General features: G+C 43.5%; 3 protein-coding genes across 8 annotated transcripts in view; all 3 read right to left on the reverse strand.

Annotated features, from left to right (window-relative positions):
* AOPEP (aminopeptidase O (putative)) overlaps nucleotides 1–3131 on the reverse strand; it is a 151887-nt gene extending 148756 nt beyond the window's left edge. For all 6 annotated transcript variants that reach the window (XM_018086009.1, XM_018086007.1, XM_018086008.1 and 3 more), the window contains exon 1: nucleotides 2175–3131. In XM_018086009.1, the coding sequence (XP_017941498.1) occupies nucleotides 2175–2980 (806 nt within the window). In that variant the 5' untranslated portion in view covers nucleotides 2981–3131. The remainder of the gene's footprint in view (nucleotides 1–2174) is intronic.
* Nucleotides 3132–12217: 9086 nt separating this feature from the next.
* Nucleotides 12218–22285, reverse strand: CCDC125 (coiled-coil domain containing 125). The gene is made up of 11 exons (XM_008928721.2): nucleotides 21909–22285; nucleotides 20749–20807; nucleotides 20045–20131; nucleotides 19094–19171; nucleotides 18342–18427; nucleotides 16288–16370; nucleotides 15646–15761; nucleotides 14951–15058; nucleotides 13821–13992; nucleotides 12637–12770; nucleotides 12218–12524 (listed from the first exon to the last, which is right to left on the reverse strand). The coding sequence occupies exons 1-11, from the start codon at nucleotides 22174–22176 to the stop codon at nucleotides 12237–12239; spliced, it is 1479 nt and encodes a 492-aa protein (XP_008926969.1). The 5' UTR covers nucleotides 22177–22285; the 3' UTR covers nucleotides 12218–12236.
* Nucleotides 22286–23299: 1014 nt separating this feature from the next.
* On the reverse strand, nucleotides 23300–25348 carry AK6 (adenylate kinase 6; the record flags this gene model as incomplete). The annotated part of the gene is made up of 4 exons (XM_018085890.2): nucleotides 23300–24091; nucleotides 24204–24349; nucleotides 24432–24490; nucleotides 25114–25348. Coding segments are annotated over 4 exons (630 nt in total), but the record flags the coding sequence as incomplete, so codon positions are not given.
* Nucleotides 25349–25401: the final 53 nt, after the last annotated feature.

The raw sequence follows: 25401 nt of genomic DNA on the forward strand, positions 1-25401 counted from the left end.
AAACACCAGTCAATAATTACCCATGTGTTTTTTCATGGTCTTCCTCTTAGTTAGGACAACTAACTCAGAGGACCTAATTCAAATTTTTTAGAAATATTTGTTTGATGCCATTCACATTTTCAGGAATATCAAATCTGTTCATTTCGTACTCAAGGTCTGCCTATACTTTTAAAATTATTATTATTTTTGTTTTACTTCTCCATTGTATTCATGACACCATTTGTTGTTCTTTAGGAATCATTGCATATGACATGAGTAATCCAACAAACTTCACACTGCTTCATTAATTACTCAAATATAAATATCCACTGGGAACAAAATTATACAAAATACCAGTAGAGAATTCCCCGCAGCTGAGGACAGCCTCTTAGGATTTGGTGTGTGACTTGCCAGGGTTCTGGAGTATCTTATTCTACCAAACCTTGTCCATGAAGAAAAACAAGCTCTTTATTCCCTTCCTGCATTTCCAGCATGCAACAGCACAGAACGATGCTAACTCATGCCTCTGAAAAATAAACATCTATTTTCATGACACATTTTCTAATTTGTAGTAGATAATGCTACCTTCCAAACCAACCTCAGTAGTATATTCCAAACAAAACTTATTCTCTTCCATTCTCTGCTCCCCCCCCCTTATTTTCATTTAGATTAACTACCTAATATGCCTTATCAGCCAGCTGAGCACACACCTGTGTCATCACAGCAGTGTGGAAGGAACAGCATCGGTTCAGAGGGGTCAGGAGTGTCTCTTTTAACAAATGTATTCTGGAAGGCTTCCCGGTCATTGCTTTAGAGCTTTCCCTCTTTCTCTCTTTTCATTAATACAAGTCACTTCTGTGGTTGACTTTTTTTGTTTGGCCCCAAGAGTCCAAACAGGGAAATGCTGAAATTCCACGTGTTCAATTTCTCTACTAAAAACAGAAGTGTGCCCTGCTGTGATAACATGTTTGTATACACTTAACTCGCCTAAACTCATCCCCCAAAAGCTTTGTTTCAATTGATTGTTTTTTGTGTATTGTAATACATCATTGTTTAAAACAAATAAAATTGAAGTCTTGATAAAGTTGTGCATAGGTTAAATTTCAAAACATTGTACTACTGTTAAATTAGAAGAAAACATTGGAGCAGTCAACACAATGTTTGTACTTTGCTATTTACTTTTCTTCAGGGTTGGAACCAAAGTATAGACTCCTCTGGCAAAGGATTTGTCATCTGCCTAAAAAAAGCACCATATGCATAATTTAGAACAATTTAAGGAATTCTCTTCTGAGAATATAATGTAATAATACTTTATACATTATAAATGGGCTTTAATTTTAGAAGAGGCAGAAAATATTGACAGCATTTTGTACAATGACCTTTATCACTATATTTATGGGTTCATCACGTGAAACTTTCTTTTAAAAATGTAGCAAGAAGGTCTGGTGTGAAAATTGATTTTCTGATAGACATTAGTTTTTGGAATATCTTACACAAGCCTGAAAATAAATCAACTTGAAACTATTTGCTATTCCCTCCTATAAAGAGTTTATATTAAAGATTTCTGTACAGTACCATATATTTTCACAACCACTAGATATAATGCCAATTCTTCCTCTTGTTTCAGTTTGCAGTTCATTTGCTACCATCAATGTGCTTAACACAAAAGATGAAGGAAATTTCAAAAGTTGATTATGAGAATAAACAGGAAAGGACTGCATTTCTAAGCTGATTACAATATTGATAAAGGACTAGCTGTGAAGTAAGGCTGTTAAATGTAACGTGTATTGATCTTCATGCTGTACAATCAGTTGCGTAAGCCAGGAAGGAAAAAGAACACGAAGTATTACAGTACAAATAACCTGTCATTCACACCTTTTCTTCCCCTAAATGATAATTGCCTATTCCCTGCACACACTTATTGACATACACACAAATTATTTATTCCTGCTCAGAATGAAAAGACACAATCACTTAACAGGCCTGAGGTCTTCAAGTCCACTGGAGTTTCACGAGCAGGGAGTTTGTCTGTTCTCCTGGAGGACAGCAAAAGGATTCAAACCAAGGCTGAAATGAAAACTCTGGAAGAGTGTACTCATTATCTTCACAGCTGCTCAGCAACTACACGATTCTGCTACATTCTTGCAGCTATTTAAAATTATTGCACACAAAGCTTTCAGCAAACAGTTACATACCTGCCACTCTGGTCTGTGGTCCATGCCACGGATCTTCCACCCGGGTTGGTTTTGTACCATATTCTTATAGCGTGAGGGAAGTCTGCTGGAGTCCCAATTCCTGGTTTCCTGATCTCCAAGCTCCAAGGGCCAGTAGCAAAGGGAAGCTCTCCACAGCCAGGTGCCTGGCTGCAGTGAGTAAAACAGCACAGCTGTTCCTCCCAGCGCTTTGCAGGTAGAGCCACGAGTTCGTGGACAATGTGATTCCTGAGATTTCCCAGCTCCTTTGAAACATCAGTTAGCTTGGCAGGCCTTGTAAATTGTTCAATGCCTGACACAGCAGCAACATCTACCTCTTCAACCTTTAGCACAGATAAATCACAGCAGTCCAATACCAGCACAAAATCCTGGTTCCCATGATTCTCTCTGTCACAGCAGTCCTCCGAACTGGAAATCCCAGAAGCCTGTTCACTGTTGCTATGGTTACCATTTTCATCAGAAGTATCTTCTTCACCTTCACCACTGACAGCAAAACCATTATATTCCATTTTAGATGAACAGGCACTCACATTTGTCACAGGAACATGGTAGGGTTCAGATGCCCTCATTTTATGGGACTGATCAAACTCTGACTGGCAGCATTCTCTGCCAGTACTGCTGTTTTTCCTGTGCTGGCTCCCAGTCTCAAAGAATAAAACTATGCTGCCTTCAATAACTTTACTTTTAAAATCCACATCCAAGTCCAGCACGTAGTGCTTTACAAGCATGTAGCTGGTGTTTGCCATTAAAGGCAAGTCATCCTTCATGGGGTCTAGCTGTGGATCCATGTTCCAGTCTATTGGGCAACAGTTTTACAAAGCCTTAGACAATTCTTACATAGGATGACTCCAGAAAGAGAAGAATATTCAGCTTTCCAGTGCCAAAAATAATTTTGAATAATATTAGAGTATTGAAATTAATTGTAGTTTCTCCACTTCTCATATTCTAAAAAAAAAAAAAAAAAAAAAAAATCATTTCACAACCATTTCTGAAATGCACTAATTCTAAAAGCTATTTAAAGTCCAGTTCCCTTTATTAAAAATCATACAGCCAAAGGGTAATTCTAACTCCACAGAACGGCATCCATCTAGGATGGCATCAAGCTAGTTGCTTCAAGATTTGCTGTCAAGAACCACTTGGCTGTATTTTTCAGATAAGAACTCTAGTGAAAATATTTCTAGACAGCTTTTATAAACTGACAGAAACAACCCTTACTATAGTCAGCTGCTGTTGACTCTCTTCACTAATCCTTTAGAAAAGATACATGGTTACGAAACATCTAACTTTATTTATTACTGCACTGTTTGAAGTTTTATTTATTTCAAATGTATCAAGAGATAGTGATATATTTCTACTGTGGTTTTAAATAATGAGAGTAAGTATAATTTACCTCATATTTTAAAGTTTTAGAGTAATAATTTCATATATACAATGCATCTCCACAGATTAATATACTTTCCACATTACAACCACTTCAGCACTTCTGGTAAACAAAAAGAACATGAGCCAATTTACTAGAGTGCATTCCAAGTATTCCTTTGAGATTGTTCATGAAGATTTTTAAAAACTATAAGTAAATACTTAAGGTATATAATTACACCTTAATAGCTGGAAACTCACAATATTCCGGACAAAAGTGCTTTACAGCAAAACAAAAGGTCTTCTCACTGGAAAACACGTAAATACCTATAAAAGCATGAAAATATGAAAATGCATCAACATTTGTTGCAACAAGAAGCAGAAGTTCATCACAGAAGTTAAACTGTCATGTATTCTTTGTTTTGCTATGGCCACTGTGCAAAAGTCATGCAGTCTTTTTTTTTTAGATACTTCTCTTATTCAACATTGTCTTATGCAAGATTCTTTGCTATGTTATGCTCATAATATGAGTATCTGGTTTTCATTTTTGTGAAAGTAATGCATTTCAACTTTAGAAAAGGTGGTTCACTAACTGGACTCTAAGCATAAAAAATAACCAGGAATTGTAATTCTACTACAAACTTCTGATGATCATTTTACAAACACTGTTTTGTGTGACACTTCTTCAACACAGAGATGTAACAAATAACTAGTATACTTTAAAAATAGAACTGACATTCAATGCTCTTTCCTTATCAAATGTACTTTGTAAGTCATAAAATTACAAGGCAAGCTAATTATTTGGTTACGTGTTTTAATATTTTAGAAGACAAGATGTTCACAAAACAACCACAACAGCAGATGGTAGCCAACATGAATAGAGTCACTCTTGATCACCTGCACATAACAGAGTTGCATAAAAGGCTCAAAGAATGGGAAACAGGGGAGAAATGGTCCTTCCTGGAATGATATTTGTATAACATTGTTTTTCCACTTAATACAAAAAGCAGCAATGTGAATTAGAACCATAGGTTCAAATACAAGAAAAAAGCTTCCAGGCAAAATAAAATATGGTTGCAAAGTAGACAAGATTAAACTTTCTAAAAATACCTATAGCAAAAAAAAAAAAGTTTCTTTGTAACACAGTAACTCATAGTCTTGATTGTTACACTTAAAAGGAAAATGTAATAAAGAGAAAGGGGAAGGGAAGAACTTGGAAATATAATTCCATCCTACTGGGGAAGGTGGAGGAAAAAAACTCAGGGGCACCTGAATTACCCAGAATATCCATTTCAAATGGTGAACAAGAAAATGGAGAATAACTGTTACAAAAAGTAGTCTAGTTAAACTTGCAAATAGCCCACTAAAAACTAGAATCATCAATTATGGTACTTGACACTGAAATTCCATTATTCTAGGAGACTGATACTTGCAATTGCTAACAGCTAATTACTCCAGTTTAACTTCACTCCAACAGTAATAATCCAGATGAGAAAATCAGAAAACTCTGAACTTGTTGGAAGGTTCAGCAGAGGCACTGCTAAATGGAAGCAAATGAAAGGCTTACGAATTTAAAACAAACAAACAAACAAAGCAAACAAAAAAAAACCCAAAAAACAAACCAAACCAAACCAACAAAAAACCCCCCACCAAAACAAAAAAAAAAGAAACCCACAAAAAAACACCCCTCACCTCTTACACGAATGTGAAAGGCACGTGCAAAATGCAGCAGTCAAGATAGTCCTACCTCTTGTCATGCAAACGTGTGCCAAATACAACGCATACACAAAACACCTCTTATTTCAGAGCTGTTTCTTTTCATGCAGTTCCAAAACCTTAAAAAACAGAAATAAGAGGGCTGTATGAGAGAAGATCAAGAGACTGATCTCCAACCAAACCAAGCAGTTACAACTCTGTATTTGACATCTGCCAAGCCCCAGAAAATTCTCTTAAGCTGGGAACTACTTGAAAGTAGTTCCAAATAATTTGAATACAATAACTGGTTAATGCCTTAAAAACTATTTCGACTATTTTTCATCGTGAAAATCAGAGTTGCAGAAACTTATTCAAACACAAATGCTGACACAAGGAGCAGGCAGTAAGCCCCAAGACAGTGCTCATTTCCATCTCATCTCTTCTGTTTTTCAGACAGTACACAAACACATTCCCTGAAATAACAGCCAATTAAAGCAACTCAACAGAAATTTATGCAAATCCAGTTTCCTAGAAAACTAAGGATGGTCAGATGAACCCTACCAATTTATGCTAAGTCTGTTTGAAGATATTTCTCCCAGCAGCTCATTCTGCCAGAATCACCCACTTGGAACAACTGCCAGTAGGGAGCTATTTCCATGCACACAAGCCTGGCATGTGCACCCAAGCGGTGATTTAAGGGAATATCCTGATCTGCAAACAGGGTCCTCTGGAGCACAGAGACCAGCTGGTTTATATTATGTACTCACTGTATTCCTCAAAAGGTGTAGACAAACTTCTGCACCACAGACTTTCCCTACATTCCACTGGCCAATATCCAGATGACACATATTTAAACAACAGCTTTTTATATCAGCAAAACAAAGCCATGTTTGGCCTCTCTTCACCTTCAGTTAAGCATTTGCTTCATCTGTATATAAAAGCTAATTCAATTCCTTTCAACATGCAGGTATTAGAATTATAACCTATAACGCTCTCTACTTAGCATTTAAAGAAATTTAAAAATGAAAAAAAAAAAGAGCCTTTTGGATAAACCTTGTCTTTCATAATTATAAGCAGTTTATAACTAATTCTCTTTAAACTGATTTCATGGCAGCTTCTCCCAAATCCAAGATTTAGAAATTTTTCACACAGTGTAAGACATTAAGATCGTACCCAGAAGTCAGTTTTGAACATCAGCATCAACAATAATTTTACTGTTTAAATATCAAGTAATATGTATCCATTTTTTTGGTAATTACAAACTTTTTTTCCCCCGACACATAACACAAATAGGTAAGACACCTTAAGCCTTTTCAAGGCAAGAATGAGTTCTTCTATAGATGAAAGTAAGGTTTAAACAAGCTAATAGGAACATTTGCTACTGTTAAAACTGCTACAAAACAACCCAGAGAAGAGAGCTTGCAGACCTCACTCTGTGTCACAAGAAAACCACCACATTTTGTAATGAGTTTGGATGCGGAAATTAATTCAATTACTAATGTCCCTGGATATAATAACTGGTGCCATTCCAGAAATTTTCTTTTAAGTATGAAAACTAGAGAAATAATGAGCATAATGCAAGACCTTTGCCAACTACAAGTTACAGCAGGAAGTTAATTCTGATGAGCTGAAATTACAAGTCAAGATAGAAAACTCCTTCTTTCAGCTGAAATAAGAGGGGAAACACCAAAAAATCAAAGTCTCCATCCGCCCCCCAAATACTAATTCCTTGAGAAAAACAACAAAAGACTGAAAGAGAAGCATATCTTACTATTGGTAAAGAAGCTAAGAAGAGCATCCTGATATTCCCCTTAACTTCTCTTTAGTCCACTGGCAATTATTTGTATTACACTAGTGACTGAATACCTAAAACAATTAAACAGAGAACAAATACTTGTTTTAAAAGTCCCTACCCACAAATCTACATTACTATGTTTATAAATAAGATCCCAAACACTTACATAAGGATGGAATTTTTCATGTTTTATTTTACAGAATTATTTCAAGGTGGATGTGATAATCTGGTATACCTAACACTGCTTGAGCTGCAGCAGTCGACTGATGGTCTGCAGCAGTCCCCTCCAACTTCACCGATTCTGTAGAGATGCTGAACAGCATTAAAGAGGAGCAGAATTATTTCCACTCAAAATACACAAGGAAGGGGCACGTGCAACTGACCTTCGGGAGATGGAGCATGCTTGTCACATGATATTGGTATATAGGAAGCATCCAAATAAAATCCGTACTGAAATAGAGCTGTTTTTAACTCAGTGCAGCAGTTGGTATATGATTACCACCTACCATGCCAAAGAACCACTTTCTTAAGGCTGAAATGAGAAAAAGACTCTTCTCTTCCCAATGTTGACAATGGTAAGCCACCTCAGACACTCAACCTGACCTCTGCAAAACTAAGCATTAAACTGAGCAAAGGAACTAACACACAACTAGGCCAAAATCCTAAGATGAATTACATACCATTTATTAAAATACGAGTTTCACCTACATGTTTCTAGTGTTAAAAAGGCCAACGGGTGGGACAGCTCAATAACCAGCTTTGAGTGGGTCGATGTTTATAGCTCTTTCAGGAAACCAGAGGCCCAGAACAGGGGCACTGATTCAAGCGGTGCGACAAAAGGCGGCAGGTACTGCTGCGCATCCCCCTGCGCTGCATTCTGAGCCCTGCGCTGCTCCCCGCGCTCCAGGGCAGCCCTTCAGTTCATGAGCGAAGGCAGTGACGGCAGCTCGTGCCCTCCCGGAGCGCCTCCCCAGCCGCGGCCTGGCGGGAGCGTCGCGGGACGGGGATCCCACCTCGGCCCGCCGGCCCGGAGCGGGCCGGCCCGGGCAGGGATGGAGCCGGGGGGGGGGGGGGCAAAGGCAAGGAGGGAACGCTCGGAGCAGGAGCCGGCTGCCCGCCCGGGGACACGCGGAAGCCGGAACCGCGTTACCTGCGCTCCGCGCCGCCCGGGCCCCCGCGGCGCCCCTGGGATGAGCTCAACGGCCCGCCCGAGCCCCGCCCGGCCCCGCCCCCCCGCCCCGGCCCGCCCGGGCCCGCCCCGCCCCGGGCCCCGCCCCGGCCCCGCCCGGCCACCGCCCCGGCCCCGCCCGGCCCCGCTCGCTCCGTACCCTCGCCCGCTCCTTCCTTCCCCAGCCCCGCTCCTTCCCCGGGTAAGCCGGGACAGCGCGGTTCTTGCCCGCAGGCCTGGCCTGACCTGGCCAGCCATGGGCTGATTCGGCGGAGGACAAACTGTCAGAGACTGAGGCAGCAGTGTGTCCTGGCGGCCAGGAGGGCCAGTGGTGTCCTGGGGTGCATCGGGAGCAAGTCAGCAGGTCATCTGCAGGTCGAGGGAGGTGATCCTGCCTTTCTGCTTAGCCCTAGCAAGGCCACATATGGAATGCTGTGTCCAGTTCTGGGCTCCTCAGCACAAGGAGCTACTGGAGAGGGTCCAGGGCAGGGCAACAAAGATGATTTGGAGTCTGGAGCATCTCTCTAATGAGGAGAGACTGCAGGACCTGGGTCTGTTTAGTCTGGAGAGGAGAAGACTGAGAGGGAATCTCAGCAACATGTACAAATACTTCAAAGGCAGGTGTCAGGGGGAAGGTGACAAAGTCTTTTCAGTGGTGTCCAGTAACAGGACGAGGAGCAGTGGCCATAAACTAAAATGTAAGAACTTCCACCTCAGTATGAGGAAGAACCTCTTTCCATTGAGGATGGCAGAGCCCTGGAACAGGCTGCCCAGGGAGGTCATGGATTCTCCCTTTCCGGAGACATTCAAAACCCACCTGGACACATTCTTGTATAACCTGCTCTACATGGCCCTGCCTTGGCATGGGGCTAGATGATCTCCAGAGGTCACTCAGCCTTTTTTCGTCAGATTCTCCAGACCAACTTTGTAGCCCTCTGCTGCACCTGTTTCAGGAGCTCAGTGTCTCTTAGTCCTGAGCAGAACTGGGCATTGCTCTCCAGGTGAGACCTCACCAGGGCTGAGTGAGGGGCAGGGTCACCTGTGACCTGCTGGCAATGCTCCTCCTAACGCACCCCCAGACACCATTGGCCTTCCTGGACACTAGGGCACACCAATGGTTGTCTTAATTCAGCCTCATGCTTTGATACCAGTTTGGCTTCATCAAATCTTAGTGCAGTCATTGAAATATTGGATAAAGAAACTGAAACATCTTGCTTTCAGGAAACCTTTCTCAACCAACACAAAAAAACTACTTATTGCCCTGGAGACTGAGTTTCATTATGATCTCATTGTGAACCCTTACAGCTGGTACACCAAAGGGAAGCTGAGCGGAGTGAATCATCATTAAAAACTTCTATTCACTCATCTCCAAATGTAATGTAAACAAAGAATGTAAGTAGACATATGCATAATGTAACACTTTGCTGCAGGCCTATGATTTAATAATATGAAATGGTTTGCCACTAGCAAACTGAAAGAAAAGGTTTAAGAACACAAGAAATGCTACAGGGTAGAACTAAATATAAGCAAATGAGGGTCTAGAGAATATTTTGTAATCTGACAGATGGGCTGAAAAGCTTCTGATACATCACTGGAGGAGAATGGCTGCAGGGAATAGCCTGTGGTGCTGTAACACCTCTAGCCCCATGTATGTCAGAAAGAAGTACAGCTGCATTCCTGAACTATATGTGTTGCTCAGTGACAAAATAAGTTTCACTCATTACCTGGAGTTGTCTTGACCATGCAGTATGTATCCTCCCTTTTCTAAACAAGAAAATGTAGAAAACTGACAAAGTCCAGTTTTTAGAGCTAGCTGTCAGCCTCTGGGGCCACCTGACTGCAGAGGGTATCCAAGACACAGCTGCTGGTCCCTCAGCTCTGCTGGCAGCCTTCACCCTTCTGCACATCAGGGGCACCAGCTGCCTTATGGATGTCTGTCACATCCAGAAGAAGCTACAGGAGCACACTGAAATCTTTTGCTGCAGTCTGTGCACTTTTTCCAGACAATACCAAAAATAAATATGATAAAGGGCTCATATATGCAGTTGTATGACTTTAGCTCCCTACATAATTTGATTTAGAACCCGCAAGAAACATTATGCTGAGGTGGTGAGGACATAAGCTGAAGAGTCTGACAGGATTTGTGTAACACTGTCTCTTTTAGGCCAGTGAGCACCATCGCAGTATATCAGATGTACACACACCTGTCTGAGAAGGCACCGAATGACACTGAATGTAAAGTAGCTTAGCACGAAAGTGTGACAGAATCATCTCCCCCTTTCTTAACTGCCCTTCAGCAATGAATTTGGGAACCAAGATCTCAGAACTGGACTGCGAAAATCATAACAGGTAATTTCATTTCAAAATCAAGGTGATTGCATTCGGAATTATTTTTTTAAAAAACAGCACAAGTCTCGGCTTTCTTCCACATATTCGTATTTCTCGCATTCGGAAATGAGCGGGGCCTGCGGGCGGGGCCTGCGGAGCGTGGGCGGGGACCTGCGGGCGTGCACTGACAGCGTGGTGGGCGGGATGCCTGCGGGTGACTGACAGCGTGGGGGCGGGGCCTGCGGGTGACTGACAGCGTGGGGGCGGGGCCGGCTGTGCTGACTGACAGCGTGGGGGCGGGGCCGGCGGGGTGAATGACAGCGTGGGCGGGCGGGGCCGGCGGGGTGAATGACAGCGCGGGGGGACGCGGGCCAGCTCGCCTCTTGCCCCCGCAGCAGGCCCGCCGGCCCGTGACGTCACACAGCCCCCTCCGCGCAGTGACGTCACTCCCGCTCCACCCTCACCCCGCGGTGACGTGTGTGACATCACAGAGTCAGACACTATTAACAACTTGCCCACAGGGTTACGGGGAACGAGATGGGGGCGACGGGCCAGATCCTGTCTGATTGCTGCAAAGCGTGGACTGTGTCAGTTTTCCTAAGAAAGGATGTTCTGTGGTCGATCTTTTTAACTTTCAAGCCCAAGAAGCAAGAGAGGCCATGAAACTTGTTGGCCCTGTTAAGGTTTAGGGCTGGATGTGTCTCAATGATCTCAGCCCTGGGGGAGGGTATCACACCTTGGGTGGAAGGATTTCCACTGGCAATGAGCACAGGGAATACAGAATTTATGGCCCACACGGACATCTGGCAGAACTCCCAAGATGAGGAAGGCACTAGTAAAGACAGCTCAGGACCTGGGCTGAATCAGCTCCCACTGGATACAGGCTGATTCCAACAGGGGTAGATCATGAGCACTGACCCTAGAAACCCCCCAACCCAAAGGAAGAAGAGAAAGACTGAGCACAGCATCAATTAGCATGAGAAGTAAGAGAGTCATTAAACAATGGAATATAAAGTATAAAGAGAGCGTGATAAGACATTGGAATGGGCTGCCCAGAGAGGTGGTGGAGTCACCATCCCTGGAGGTGTTTAAGAAGAGGCTGGATGCGGACTCAGTGCCATGGTCTGTTGACAAGGTGGTGTTGGGTCATAGGTTGGACTCAGTGACCTTAGAGGTCTTTTCCAATCTAACTGATCCTGTGATTCTGAAATTAACAACAGAACTATGTAACTTGTAGCCAATGGACATTAACACCTTTGTTTGCTGAAGTGTATAAACAGTGACAGCTTTAGACAGTTGGTATGCTGGATTTGTGGAAGCGTCCACCTTCCACCCCCCACAGAATAAACAATGTCTCCTCTCTAAACCTGACTCTGTGAGTTCAGAGAGCTCCCAAAAATGTCCCTCTTGCTCTGTCAGCCCCACTGGTTCTCGTGACACCACATCCCCTCCCATGACACCATATCCCTCCCCCCCAATGGTGACACCTCTCTCGTGCTGTCACCAGGTAATGCGGGGCCAGGGAAGGGCTCGGGCAGCCCAAAAACACTCCGTCTAGTTTTCAATCACCATTACATTGGCCCACCCTGCCCCTCTCAGCACCGCGATGGTCTCCGGGCCCTCATGGCCTCGGCCATCGCACCCTCACACTGACACAATCACGGGGCGGCTTCTGGCGCTTCCACAAAGTGTTTCTTTTTCACAAACCCAGCGGGTCCTGCATGAGGCTACAGAGGGGCCCCCCTGCCCTGCCCAAGGGCCAGGACAGCGACTTCTGCAGGGGTTTTGCAGGATGCCCGTGGGTGTCCGTGCTGGGAGCTGAGGGGATGCTGTTCCGGGCAGGGGGGCTGTGGCCACAGGCGTGAGCAGGGCCCAACAACCCCTTCCCTTCACCCCATCCCAAAACAGCCTCCTTCGCCTCCAGGGCACGGGCCAACATGTAGCTGACCTTCCTCTGGTGGGCCAGGGCCTCCTCCTTGTCATTCACCTGGGGGTGTTTAACACAGAAAGGAGAGAAAGACGTTGGTCAGCTCAGAGCATGGCGCTGTTTGTAAACTGCATGTGCTCCCCCCGGGGGTCATGGTGAACAAAATACTGACCAAATCTATCAGCATCTTCAGGATCTCGTTGGGGTTGTCCAGCTCCTCGACCCTCCTGCAGTCCCCACCTGAGGAGAGCAGGCTGGACAGCTTTTGACCCAGATTGTTCTTGTTGCTTTGTAACTTGAGACGCTCTAAGGAAAACAAAAGTACATGAGCTGTGGAATTCATGGTAATTAGTTTTTAAACAGTAAGTAGCCTGAAAAAAACACAGGCCATTTGCAACATTTCTAAAAATATTAAAATACATTAAAATTATGGGTCGTATGCGCCAGACTACAGAGCTTGAAAGCGATGATGTTGCTGTAGGGGAAGTCAGGGTGTTTGCTCTTGTAGTACCACATCCCAAGAGTGCTAAAGAAATCTGGGAGACCAACCAAACTTCTAATCCTGGCAGCTCCAGGTCAATTACCAACACAGATATATTCTGATGTCCCATTCCTAAATCCTGCAATGGTTTTGACCAGGACATAAGAACTGAAATACTTCTCTTTATTCCTTTTTTTAAAGAATAAAAGGATTAGTAGAATTCGTCCTATTTTACAGATTCGAATTCTTCCTCTTTTACAGAGGGCTTTGTAACTCTGTAACATATTAAGTGTAAGAATAATAATCAAAAGCAAAATAAAAAGCTAAATTGATTTTAAAAAACAAAAAAAACAATAACAAAACAAACCAACAACAACAACAAAAAAACCCCAACCAAAAAAACCCATAGAAACCTTAAAGTTCATCTAGTCCCACACCCTTCCACCTGGCTTTTCTCTGCTGTTTTTATAACAAGCATCTTTACCAGCCAGATATTATTGTCATCTTGTGTAACAGCTTATTTATTCCACCATGTTTTCAGTCAGATAGTGGAGTTCATACATGTGTAATTTTAAAAAGGGTGCAGTAAAGGCCTGGACTGGGAGCTCCAGTGTCCTACACGACCTGTATATTCCACTTACACACACGCACACCCTGCATTTCACACGTGAAACTCACGGCAGAAATTCCTCAATTACAAAACACACTATTTAGTATCACAGTGAGTATTCACAACTTTGTTTTTTCTTGACTCTTCATAAGCCCCCACCAGCAGCTGAGCCACAGCCACACATCTCACAGGGTAAGAAGGTGCTCGAGCCACGAGCTCCCTCCTTTTGCAGCCAACCTCCCAGACCCTCGGCTGGCCCAGATACCAGTGCCTCTCAGACGCCTCCAGTTGGCAAATTTAGTTTCCTTCTTCATCTTTATCCCTTCTGCAAGTCTCAGGGCTTGGTCCTTCCTCTGCATCAGCTGCTGCTCAAAGGCAATTCTGAAGGCATCTGCCATGAGAAACGCTTCATCCTTACTCTTCTTCAGATTTTCAGTCTGGGTTTAATCCAGGGAAAATTTAAAGTACTTTAAGCAACTTGGAAGCAAAAGCAAATATAAAGTATGTATCAAGACGCAGACAACTTGTAAATAAATATAATCAAGGAAGTAGCAGGAACCAAATGAAGAGTTTTCCTGACATATTTTGAGATGTGTTTAAAGTCCTTTCTATACATATGCACAAACCAGCTGCCATCTATGCTGACAATCATCTCTGTGTATTTACCTCTGTTCATCTCTGCACGTGCAAAAGAGATTGAGGGGGGCAATAACATCCTGTGCCAGCTGGGCCAGGAGCAAAAGGAACAAAGAGAATGAAACTTATGTCAAGGATAATAACTTGGGTACAAAAGGGACAGGACAGTCCTTATTTTCAAAACCAATAAGTCAACTGGAACTTCTGCAGCAGGACCACAAGAACAGTTTCCACATTTGCAGAATCAAATTAAAATAAAAATTCTGAATTCACAGAATTTCACTAAATTTAAAAAAAAATTAAGTGCTTGAAAGTCACATTATTGATTTAAGCCTGAGGTAAATATATACTTTCCAGCAAGATCAGCTTCCTGACATAGCTGTGGGTGCTGATGCCAACCCAAGGGAGGGGTGGAATGCACGTCAGGAAGGAGGAGGGTCAGTGGCAGTACACACCCACAGTGTGTACATTTATGGAGTGTATACACTTAGGGTGTGTTTTCCTTTTATAAAAAATATGGGAGGAAGGAAAAAGAATGCAAAAGATTTTTTTGTTGTTGTTGTTATTGTTTTTCCTACTAGTAAAGCCAAATAGACACAATTACAATGCTTCTACCGGCAAAAGCCAGGGCATTACAAGCACCACAAACAAACTTTACACTATTTGTAAATAGCGTAAAGCCCTTCTGGCTTTAAAACACCTGAGTTTGCTGGTTTTGAGCACCCTGACCCCTGTCCCCCCCCCGCCAAGCCTCGTTACCTCTCGCTTGAGATGAAGGAGCTGCTTCCGAGTGAGAGCTGCCACCTTGGCACAGGGGCAGGGCTGCCCCTCGGAGCTGCTACAGGTGCAGGCCCCGAGCACCGCCAGCTGGAAACCCAAAACGAGCCACCCATTAGACATCCCACCCAAACCAGCACCGAAAACACCACACAAACCACCACACAAACAGCCCCAAAACACCCCACAAACAGCTCACCAAAAGGAGCACCAAAACCACCACCCAAGTGTCCCATTGCACCCCCAAAAACGCAGCACAGGGAGGGTGAGAGTCAGGGGCAGCAAAGGGGTAGGAGATCTGGAGGATGGCTTCTGGCTCACAGTGTTTTCCAGACAAATCCTGACAGCCTGGGTGTGCTGATCCCCACAGCCTCACCAGAACACTTCTATGCTAAGCAAAGCATGAGGAATTGGGTTTAAATGTCAGGAAGAAGAAAAACAAGCATCATGGCTTGTGAAAAACTGCTCAATGCTCCTTCTGTCTCCTCTTTCTTTGCAAGGCAGACAACAAAGTAGAAAATTCATGAACAGGCATGCAAATTAGGTAACTAAGTACTAATTAGCTAAAAATGGCTCCAAAGAAAGAGATAGGTAACAAGCCAGCAAATTTTCTCTATGTGTTTTGAATACAAACATATCTCTGAACCAGCGAATTTGAAAAACACATAAATACTTACTTCAAGACCTGTAAAATCAGTAATGTCACTTTTATTCAACAACATGTTCTCCTGAACAACTTTCTGTTGTTTTACATCGAGCATTGCAAGGAATTCCAAGCACTGCTGATTCAGGACTACGAAATAAATCAAAGAGATTAGAAAAATCTTCTGCTCTGATTTCTTAATTTCTGAGTTTAACTGCACCCAAAGCAAAGCATTCTATAGTTCAAGCATCAGTTTGGGAACCCGATGAGACAATGTACAAAATCATATTCCAGTTGTTTTTCTCTCTGTGTTTTCCCAGAAATAATGACCCGCTTAGACACCATTTCATGTATTACTGGGCCTCAGGTCTAAGGGCTCATCTCATTGTACACTCACAAGTCAGCCAGCTGGTCTGCTAGAACATTGGGGAAATAATTATATAAATCAGCTATTTTAAAGGTTTTTGGGAGGCAAAAATAAGGGAAAGGGACTGGAGCCCTCTGACCCAGCAGCTGCTGTTACTTCCTTTCCAATTTAAAGAGGGATTCTGCATATCCACTGACACCAGCTGCCACTAAAAACACACTTCTTCCCACAAGAAGCTTCCTTCATAGCTAAATCATTAATTACTCCTGAGAAACAGTGCATCAAGAAGAAGAGCTGTTGGTGGCTTACTTGCATTTTCAGCTTTAAGTGTTTTAACTTCTTCTGTCCTCAGTTTCAATGCTTCTTTAAAAGCTGCATTTTCACAGTATATCCTGCAGAAGTTAGAAAAAAAGGCTTTATTATCTTGTAAGAAAAAAGAAGTTTTAAAATGGGCACTCAAATAATTTAAAAGAGCAATCCCATTAAAATGTCATATCTAATATTTCTGCAAATTAAAATTAGGATTACTGGAAGGATGGAAGAAAAAATAAAAAGTGAAAGGAGTATTTGGTTTGACAAGTTTTTACCTATGGAGAATTGTACCAGCAGTTTTCTCACTTGTAGTATTTTTCATGGAAAAAGTGGTAATATTTTCCCGTAAGAATGCCTGTACCAACAATCTGTAGTATGTTGTTAGAAGCAAATTTGGTAGCCAGGAGCCAAAAAGCACTGTGGCAGTCCTCCTGAGCCAGGCTAATGCATCAGGTTACACCAGTGTGTGTAACCTGCTCACCCCTCGTTGTGCAGGTGAGGGAGCAGAACCAGGAACCTCCACACTCACACTGAGGTTTCTCAGATGCCACAGGCTGTTCAAACAGGCTCACCCTGGCCATGAAACCACACCCTCACACAGCCAATTTAATCCAGGTGTGTTCAAGTGAATGTTAAAAAAAAATCATTGATGTGTAAGTAGACAGTGCCAACAGCTTCTGGGTTTAAGAAGAGATGGGTTCAAGTGCCCTGTTCTCCTTGGAAACTCAAAGCAAGCAGTAATTATGAACCTCTGAAACATTTGCTAGGAATCTCCTACCTCCTTGAAAGAGCAAACTGATACTGGACATGTGACAGCTCAGCTCTGTAAACTTCCTGCAGTCTGAACCCTGTTTTCAAGGAAAGCTGTGCCCTCAGGGCTTGCCAGCTGAGCAGACACAATGTGCACTGACAATGCATTTTTCTGTGAGGTATTTTAGCATTTTCCTCTTGAATAGAGCAGTGGCATCTGAAGACCTAAATGTCAAAGCAGTACAATTTATTTGGTGCATCTCCTCAGCTGTCAGTAAATGCATGGCTTTGTTAAAAACTAAATAGTCTGAATTACTTCACCTGAAAAAAAAAGGGAAATACACATTGTTCTCATCTTGCTATCTTAGATATCAGAAAACCATTTTGGAAAGCAGGCTGAGCCCCTGGCTTTCAGTTTTCTGAAGTTATGTCTCTGTTTTACGACAGTCAGCACCAGTTTTGTTGTTCCAAACTGGGCAGCTACACTTCCAACCTCCTCAGGCAGGAAAGCCAAAGGCTTTTTCCAGAGGCATCCCTCAACAAGTGTAAGTCAACAAAAGAAAAGTTTGTAAACTTTTGGCTTATTCCTGGATTCTAAGTTGAAATATTCTAAATAAAAATATATACCGAATATTAATAACATCAGCAATAATGATAAAAAAATAATTACAATAACAACTCTGATGGTGAGACTTCAGAGATACAATTTCTACTTTTCCATAAGTGAGTCTGTTTGTCACATTTTTCAAGGTCTGTTATACATTATTAGTTTAGTGCCTCTGGCACATTCTTGCCCAACCACACCTGCTGTCCACCCAGAGTCACTCTTAATTAAACAAAGAACCAGTTGATCAGCCTCTCTCAAAATCCTTCTATTTTACCTGTACTTATGCTCAGATCTACAATCCAAGAAAATAAAGCAATGATTAACCAGGAAATTATATTTCCACGTGCAGGCACACCCCATTATTTTCTATGCTCATTTACATTTAAGGTAAATAAGAATAATCTGCCTCCAGCTGGTTGATGTAATGGGATGAAAATGAAAGCTTAGCCTAGCAAAGCCAGCCTATAGACACGCTAAATAATTAAGACAACAATTTTAGTAGTTTTAACTGAAAAGTACAAATGTGACTAGCATGAAAATAAAATAAATCTTCTAAAATTTGGAAGAGAATTAGGAAAACACAAAACCCCCAGAAAACCTGATGAAACAAGTTTGGAACACAAAAAAAGATGACACATAGCATTCAATGAAATTAAAAATGAAAACAAATATATACACAGTGGAAGTAAAATACCTGTCGTATTTTTCTGTCCATGTGTCTTCTATGTTTTTAAATCTATCCTGATCAAATTCAATTTCCCACTGCAAAATATTTATTTCCTGTGGAAAGAAACAAACCTGCAGCAGCACATTACAGGCTTCCCAAAGAAAGGAAGAAGAGAAATCTCAGTGACCAGTGAGGATTATTTGTTAATAACAGAATTGGTGCCAGACACTGAAGTGACCTATGGATCCCACACTGTGCGACAGGAGGACTGTGTTAATGCTTCCAGTGGGCTGTAACAAAACCAAACCCACACTGTCACATTTGCCTGTCATCCTTCTGATCTGTGGAAAGGCCATACAGGAGGAGAAACAAAGGACAAAACTCAGTTTGACACAGCAGTTCCATGCCACCTTCCTCCTCCTCCCCATCTTCCCTATGAAAACTTGGCACATGTTTCCTAGACCCCTTGGGAATTTTCAGCTTAATCCCTGAAGAACTGAGCAACTCACTGTGAATGACCAAAACCCACAACTAACACCAGCTGAAAGTAAAGGAAGAACTCTGGTAATTTTTAGGTATTACTTGCACACTCTAAAAAATAAGAAGATCCAGATCAAAGCAGCGACACATTAACGTTTCCCCATTCCACTAAATAGGATAAGAACACTTTCCTAAAAGCTCTGGAATTAATGGCAGGTTTGCACTGATTTAAATGAACAGTCTGTTAATCCCTCATTAATAGCCATGGGCTTCCATGTGTAAAGGATACACACCCTTACCTTCTCTAAAGTCCTCTTTTCTTCCTCAGTTTTTTGAAGCATTTCTTTTGTATGACTAGTGGCTTTATTAAATACTGCCTAAAAAAAAAAAAGAGAAAAAAACCCCACTGTCAAACACTGTCATTAAGTTCACTTAATTTGGCTTTAGACACATGTTCAGTCCTACACACAGAGAAGTTCACATCCTTCGTTAAACAGGAGCGTGCAGAATGACAAACGTTACAACTTGCCTGTAAGCCCTAGTGGGCTCTGATTCCAAGTCACTAAATTGCACAACAAACTTGTGTTCCAATCTCTCCTATTGAAAAACGCAGCACAATTTAAGATGAGATCACGTTGTTCTTCACAGGTTGTCCAGAAAATCCCATCTTTGAACACTTGGTTACAACACGGTTAAGCCGTTGATCCAAGTGTAACTGGCTGAAAATGTCTGAGGGCAGAAACTGCTCAGCTATAAATGGGTTATGCAAGGAGGCAGAAAAGCAGGAACTGATTTCACCAGAGTTCATTGTGACAGTGACCAACAGAACTATTGTAGACTGTGAGCAAAAGAATGACCTGACATTTAACCCACACTGTCCTCTAGGACAACAGATGGAGGAGTAACTAAAACACTTTTGACTTGCAGCAGGATTTCAAGCCCTGGCAAAATCTATCACATAAGGGACTGAAAAAATGGCCTTATTTTTATGTTAAATAGATAAATCCTGAAGGATCCTCAGAGATAAAACTGCTACAACAGTAAAGTTTTCTTCCCTAACCACATCAGATCTGTGGAGAAAAAGCAGCACATTGCAGCAGCCACATCTGCAGACACCTCCAGACTTAGTGCTTTGAACTGCAGCGCTGGGAAATCCTGGTTTGTGAGGTTTGGATGAGGAGCAGCAGGAAGGGTTTTCCCTTTTCCTTCCATCACCGCCACCTACCCAACGGTTTCTGAACAACTCCTACCATGCTCTGCAGGATTCTCAGGGCTTCATCTTTTCCTTCAAGCTGCCTTTGACACGCTTCAAGCTCAACTTTCAAAATTTCAACTTCCTGAAGCAAAACAGAATAGGGACACTGAGTACAGGCCAAGGTAATCCTGCTAAGATTCGACTGTAGCAGCAAAGTGAATTTGCCCTCTTCTGTTTTTACCTCCTTGACTTCTTTTCAGGGGCTCCCCTGAGGTTAGAGAACACAGAGCAGATAAACTGTGTATTTTCACAGCTGAGCTCAGCTGGCTGTGATGCCAACACACCAACACATTTAACCACATTTGGAACTCCAAAATGTAGGAGTTAACCACCTCTCAACAAAAATGCAGACTAAAAAGCCAAAGATTGCTTACATTGCAGATATTCAGGCCCCAAAGCTTAATAAAAAATAACACCTGCTAAAGAAGTATATTACTTTCAATATTCTCTAGTTCCCTCAAAATACCTTCCCCACCCCTCAAAAAGCCCCCCCCAAAACCCCAACAAACCCCCATAGTACAAATAGCACCTCACACTGTGATTTCCTGCTGTAAAATTTAATGAAGATTCCAAGTACCCCTCTAATTTCAAGAACCTGGATCCATGCCAAGATCCATGCTCTAGCCATGCCAAGATCCTCTTGCTACATTAAAAGGAAATGCAGATTTGGGGAGTAGCACCCTTGGCACCATTACCAACCTCTAGAGCTTCCTGAAGTCGTTGCTTTAGTTCTTCATTTGACATTTCAGTATTAGATTCTGTAGGATTAACAGGAGATACTGAATGATGAGATACTATAATATCTAAAGAAAAAAACCAAGAATTTGCTTTAACCTGAACACAAGTAAAATGCAGAGGTGAATTTTCATCTTTGTGGTTTGTTTTACCTTTTTTCTGGAGCTAATAAACAGATTTAAGAAATACATAAATATTAATTTCAAACACAGTGCTCACAGTTAAAGAAGTGAAATACAGGAAAAAGGTCAGTTGTAAAGACAGAAAATAAGGACAAATATTTTATACTTTCCTTTGGAAAAATTTGAAAAATTCCTCTTGATTTAAAAAATAATTTAATTTTTTAGATTGTTTTAAGATTGTAACTTTTCAACAACTGCAGTCAACACAACAGTGGCTGGCACTATGTAGAAGTAAGGGCAGTTTTAAGACAGCTTAGTTTATTGTGGCATTGGGATAGTGGGGAATTGTTCTGAAGGAGAGAAATAAGCAAATGATGCAGAAATACCTCAGTCAAAACACTAAAAATGTAAAGGAAAGCAGCTGAAGTGTAATGAACAGCACTGCCTACACCTGATGGTATTTACAGCAGCGTTTCCTTCACAAAGAAAAAGATGAATGCCAACATAGGTTCTGAAAAGAACTTTTTAGCCCAAAAGGAAGTCAAATCACAAATTTCAACTAAATAGCAAATGAGATTTTCGAATATTTAGCCACAAGCTCTAGATAGGATACCTGAGAAGACTTAAAGTTACTTAAACAAAGCAGGAATCCAAGCAATTCCATTCAATTTTATGTATGTATGTAGAGAGACGGCCACCACAGGACGCTCTTTGCTAAATGTCACTTTAAAAAGCAAAAACAAACACTTTAAAACCGGGCGTTTTACACTAAGAAGGGCCAGAGCCTCGATCTCTGAAAAGCAACTGTGCCGTTAATGTCCCGGGGGGAAGGCGGAGATTCCCAGCAGGCACAAGACGCACAGGCACTTACTAGAATCCTTCACCGACTTCGGCAAATGGTTCAAATTAAACTTGATGACAATATGTGAATCAGCTGAACGGCTCAGTTTATCTAACAGAGGTTTTTCCCCGGTGAATAATTAACTTCCCAATTACTCTTACCACAGCTGTTCTGCCGTGTGGAACTTGCAGCAGGTTTTCTGAGTGATCCATCGTAAAAACTGTTTCGTTTTGGACCAGGAAGAGCTGCAGCATCACTTTCTTCCGCTCCCTTTGCTGACAAGAGGGAATTACAAGCCTTTCCAGATCCTTTCCTGGATCTAATTGAATAGGGATTTTGTAAGTTTTCCCCTTCATAAACACCTCCAGGTCTTCTCCCAAGGCCGTTTCCCAAGTCTCCACATGTCATGTCATCCTCCTCTCCCTCCATCTTCTCCTCCTGGTTTTGCGTTTGTTTTTTGTTTCTTTTTTTTTTTCTTTCCTGACCGAGGGCCCTTCACCACGGCCAATGCCAACAGCACCTCCTGAAAGCGACTGTTTTATCTAGAAGAAAAGGAAAAGCGTTTATTTAAAGCAGCAGGACGACGCTGCAGTGAGACACACGGAGCCGTCGGTGCGCGGCCGCTCCCCCGGCGGGTCGGGGCTGCCAAAAACATCGCTCCCACCCCTCGGTGGGAGCCGGGGCCGGAGCGGCAGCGGGGGCAGCGCCTCGCTGAGACCCCCCTGGGTCTCCCCGGCCCCGTTCCCGTCCCAGAGCACCCCTGGATCCCCCCCGCACCCACCTGCGCACCCACCGGCACAGGGCGACGCCGGTCCCGCCTCGGGGCGGGATGGACGGAGCGGCACCGGGAGCGGCATCCGGAGCTCGGCGGAAGGTGGGGTTGGTTATTCTTACCTTTTAAAAGAGGTCCCTGTTTTCCTTGCAGCCCCCGCCCCGCCGCAGCCCCGAGAGGTGTCAGGCAGCTCTCGAAAACGCGACCTGAGGTGACCTGACGTGGTCACTCCAGGCGCTCCCAAGAATTGGGGCTGTCCTCTCCACCCCACAGACCGCCCTCCCCCTGCTCCCTAGTGCCGTCTAAGATCAAAGCACTTCTGCCTGTGTTTCCTCAGTGCTTTTTCTTAGTTGTGGCAGGAAACTCCAGATTTATCATCATTTTGGTTTATAAAATCAAGTTGCTGATGCAGTATTCCTCTGAGTCCCACCCAAAAACCCTATACCCTATCTGCAATAATCTTAAATACCTAACAATAATACTCTTTATAACAGAAATCTTTAAGAAAGTGGTTTTACTATACCATGTATATTGAGTTTATTAGCAAGCACTTCCTACAGCAGGCTTTTCAGTGAAGGAAGGTTTTTATCTGCCCTGCCCTGCTGGGGTCCAGGCTGTACAAGCAATTAGAACAGATGGCTGCCAGTGTTTTAATTGTAGCCACATTCTGGGGCTCCACAGGTTTTCCTGCCCAGGGATGTATTTCCGGGGTAAACCTGCAGTGATCTGTGTTCCACTACCGGTATAGGTGATCGGGAGTACAGAGAGAAAAAGGGAAAAGAAAGCTTATTGCTCTTTATTGTTCAGCATTCCACAGCAGTGCAGATACAGCCCATGTGTCCTTACCCATGAAGGAATTCCCAAAGTTCCGTGAATTTTAAAATAAATGTTACCATGTCACTTCCTTCCTTAACCTGAACCAACCCCTCGTCTGCATTAGCCTCACACCCAAGGACACAGTGGGGCACAGCAGTTTCCAATCTCACAACTCAGCTTTAGATTAACCCCTTTTCAGGACACCGTTGCACCCTCTAGAAATCCAAAGTGCCATCAGTTATCAGTATTTTACAGTTTTTCTGGGGTGAGTTCATGGTTTGGTTTTAATTGTGAGGCCCAAAGAGTTCTCAATTATTGAACACAGCTCCTCTACTGAGAAATTTGGTGCTGTTTCCATCCTTCCATTCACTTGTGTGGGTTCTCCTGTGTGTCTCTCCCAGGGTGCTTCAGAGGCTGTTCCAAACATTCACAAACTTGGCTGTTCTAAACCTTCTACTCCCCAACCATATCCAGTTACAGTAAAATTCACGTTAACTGATACAAAATGAATGTCATTCATTGAACGCTCCCAGGAAGAGATTCAGCAGTTACTGTTCCACCCAGAGTCAGTTGTTGTCCTTCATCCATTGCTCAATCCATTGCATAATCTGATCCAAGTTTCTCTCCAGGTCCTCTGGAGTGTTGCTGGGTAACTGGTGCACAATTTCCTTTTTGTATGACTCCATAGCTTCTTCATAAAGAGTCTGAAAAATCTCACACTGAATGTTGTCTTGCAGCTTTTTCCCTGTGTAGCCCCTAGAAAACAAGAGCACCAAGGGAGAGTGTGAGATGTGCAGAAGCAGTGGAGATTCTGTGACTGACACCCTCAAACACCCCCCCTTTGCCCTGGTCTGCCCCCCTGGCACACCTGCTCTCCAGCCTGTCGTAGAGGAAGGAGTTGTCTGTGCGGAGCACGAACACGATGTGGAACCAGCGCTCGGGGAAGAAGTCGCAGCCGTGGTAATCCACCACCACCCCACCCTCCCTCATCCTGTCCTCCAGCTCGTCGATCACCTGCAGGGCAAAGGGACACAGGCAGGCTCCCCTGGCACTGCAGAAGGCCCAGACACGTGGGTGCTTTAGGGGCTGCACTCACCCTGTCCTCATCCAGAATGGGGCAGTCGTACTCCTCATCAAAGCCCTCGTACAGCTCCCCTGCAGCACAAACGGGGTCAGGGCAGTTTGGGGGGGCAGAGCCACCACAACTGTCTACATGGGTATGTTCATTGCAGGAGGACGCAAACAAAGGCAGAGCTCAGCAGAGGGAACACTTGGTTTACAAATCTGTGTAAGGGTAAGTTTGTCATTTACTACTGACCACCAAGGGTCCTGTTAGAGAAAATTAATTGCCTTTTGATTTAATATATAGAATCCCAGAATGGTTTGGGTTGGGAGGGACCTCAAAGCTCATCTCGTTCCTCCCCCCTGCCATGGGCAGGGACACCTTCCACTAGCCCAGGTTGCTCCAAGCCCCATCCAACCTGGCCTTGGACAGGACAGCCACAGCTTCTCTGGGCAACCTGTGCCAGGGCCTCCCCACCCTCACAGGGAACACTGTCTGGGAGCGGGAAGCTATTTTTCTTTATCCTTCATACCATCTTTTGCCCTACATCCCTCTCCAGCATTTTTGGAGCCCCTTTAGGCCCTAGAAGGGGCTCTGAGTTGTTCCTAGAGCCTTCTCTTCTCCAGGCAGCACAACCCCAGCTCTCCCACCACAAGCAGACAGCTGCACAGAGCAAAGAATCCCCCGTGCTCTGGTGACTCCTCTTTTCCAGCACCTTCCTTGGCCAGGTCCCCCACATTGATGTAGCTCAGCCCTGCTCTGGATGCCAGTTCCTTTCCCAGCGTGGTTTTCCCAACGCCTGGAGTGCCTGGAGACCAAAACCACAGGACAGGGTGAGGGAGGAGGTGCAGGTCCCCCCAGACACCCTCCCAGCAGGGGAACTGGGGCCTTTGGCCAGTGGACGTCGAGGGATTCGCGTGAGGGAAAAGGGCCCAGAGCTGCACCCCAAAGAGAACCAGGGAGGGCAACGGGAAACCAGGGAGAGAACCCTCACTGTGAGCAG

Source organism: Manacus vitellinus, unplaced genomic scaffold, assembly GCF_001715985.3.
Source record: "Manacus vitellinus isolate BGI_N305 unplaced genomic scaffold, ASM171598v3 scaffold_9_pilon, whole genome shotgun sequence".
Taxonomy (NCBI): domain Eukaryota; kingdom Metazoa; phylum Chordata; class Aves; order Passeriformes; family Pipridae; genus Manacus; species Manacus vitellinus.

What these genes read in the sequence shown, in the direction of transcription:
- CCDC125 (XM_008928721.2), bottom strand. Translation starts at nt 22,176, where the DNA reads ATGGAGGGAGAGGAGGATGACATGACATGTGGAGACTTGGGAAACGGC. An exon ending in TGGACAGAAAAATACGACAG is followed by an intron (nt 16,371 to 18,341) that starts GTATTTTACTTC and finishes TAACTTCTGCAG; the next exon opens with GATATACTGTGAAAATGCAG. An exon ending in TCCTTCATCTCAAGCGAGAG is followed by an intron (nt 13,993 to 14,950) that starts GTAACGAGGCTT and finishes GATTAAACCCAG; the next exon opens with ACTGAAAATCTGAAGAAGAG.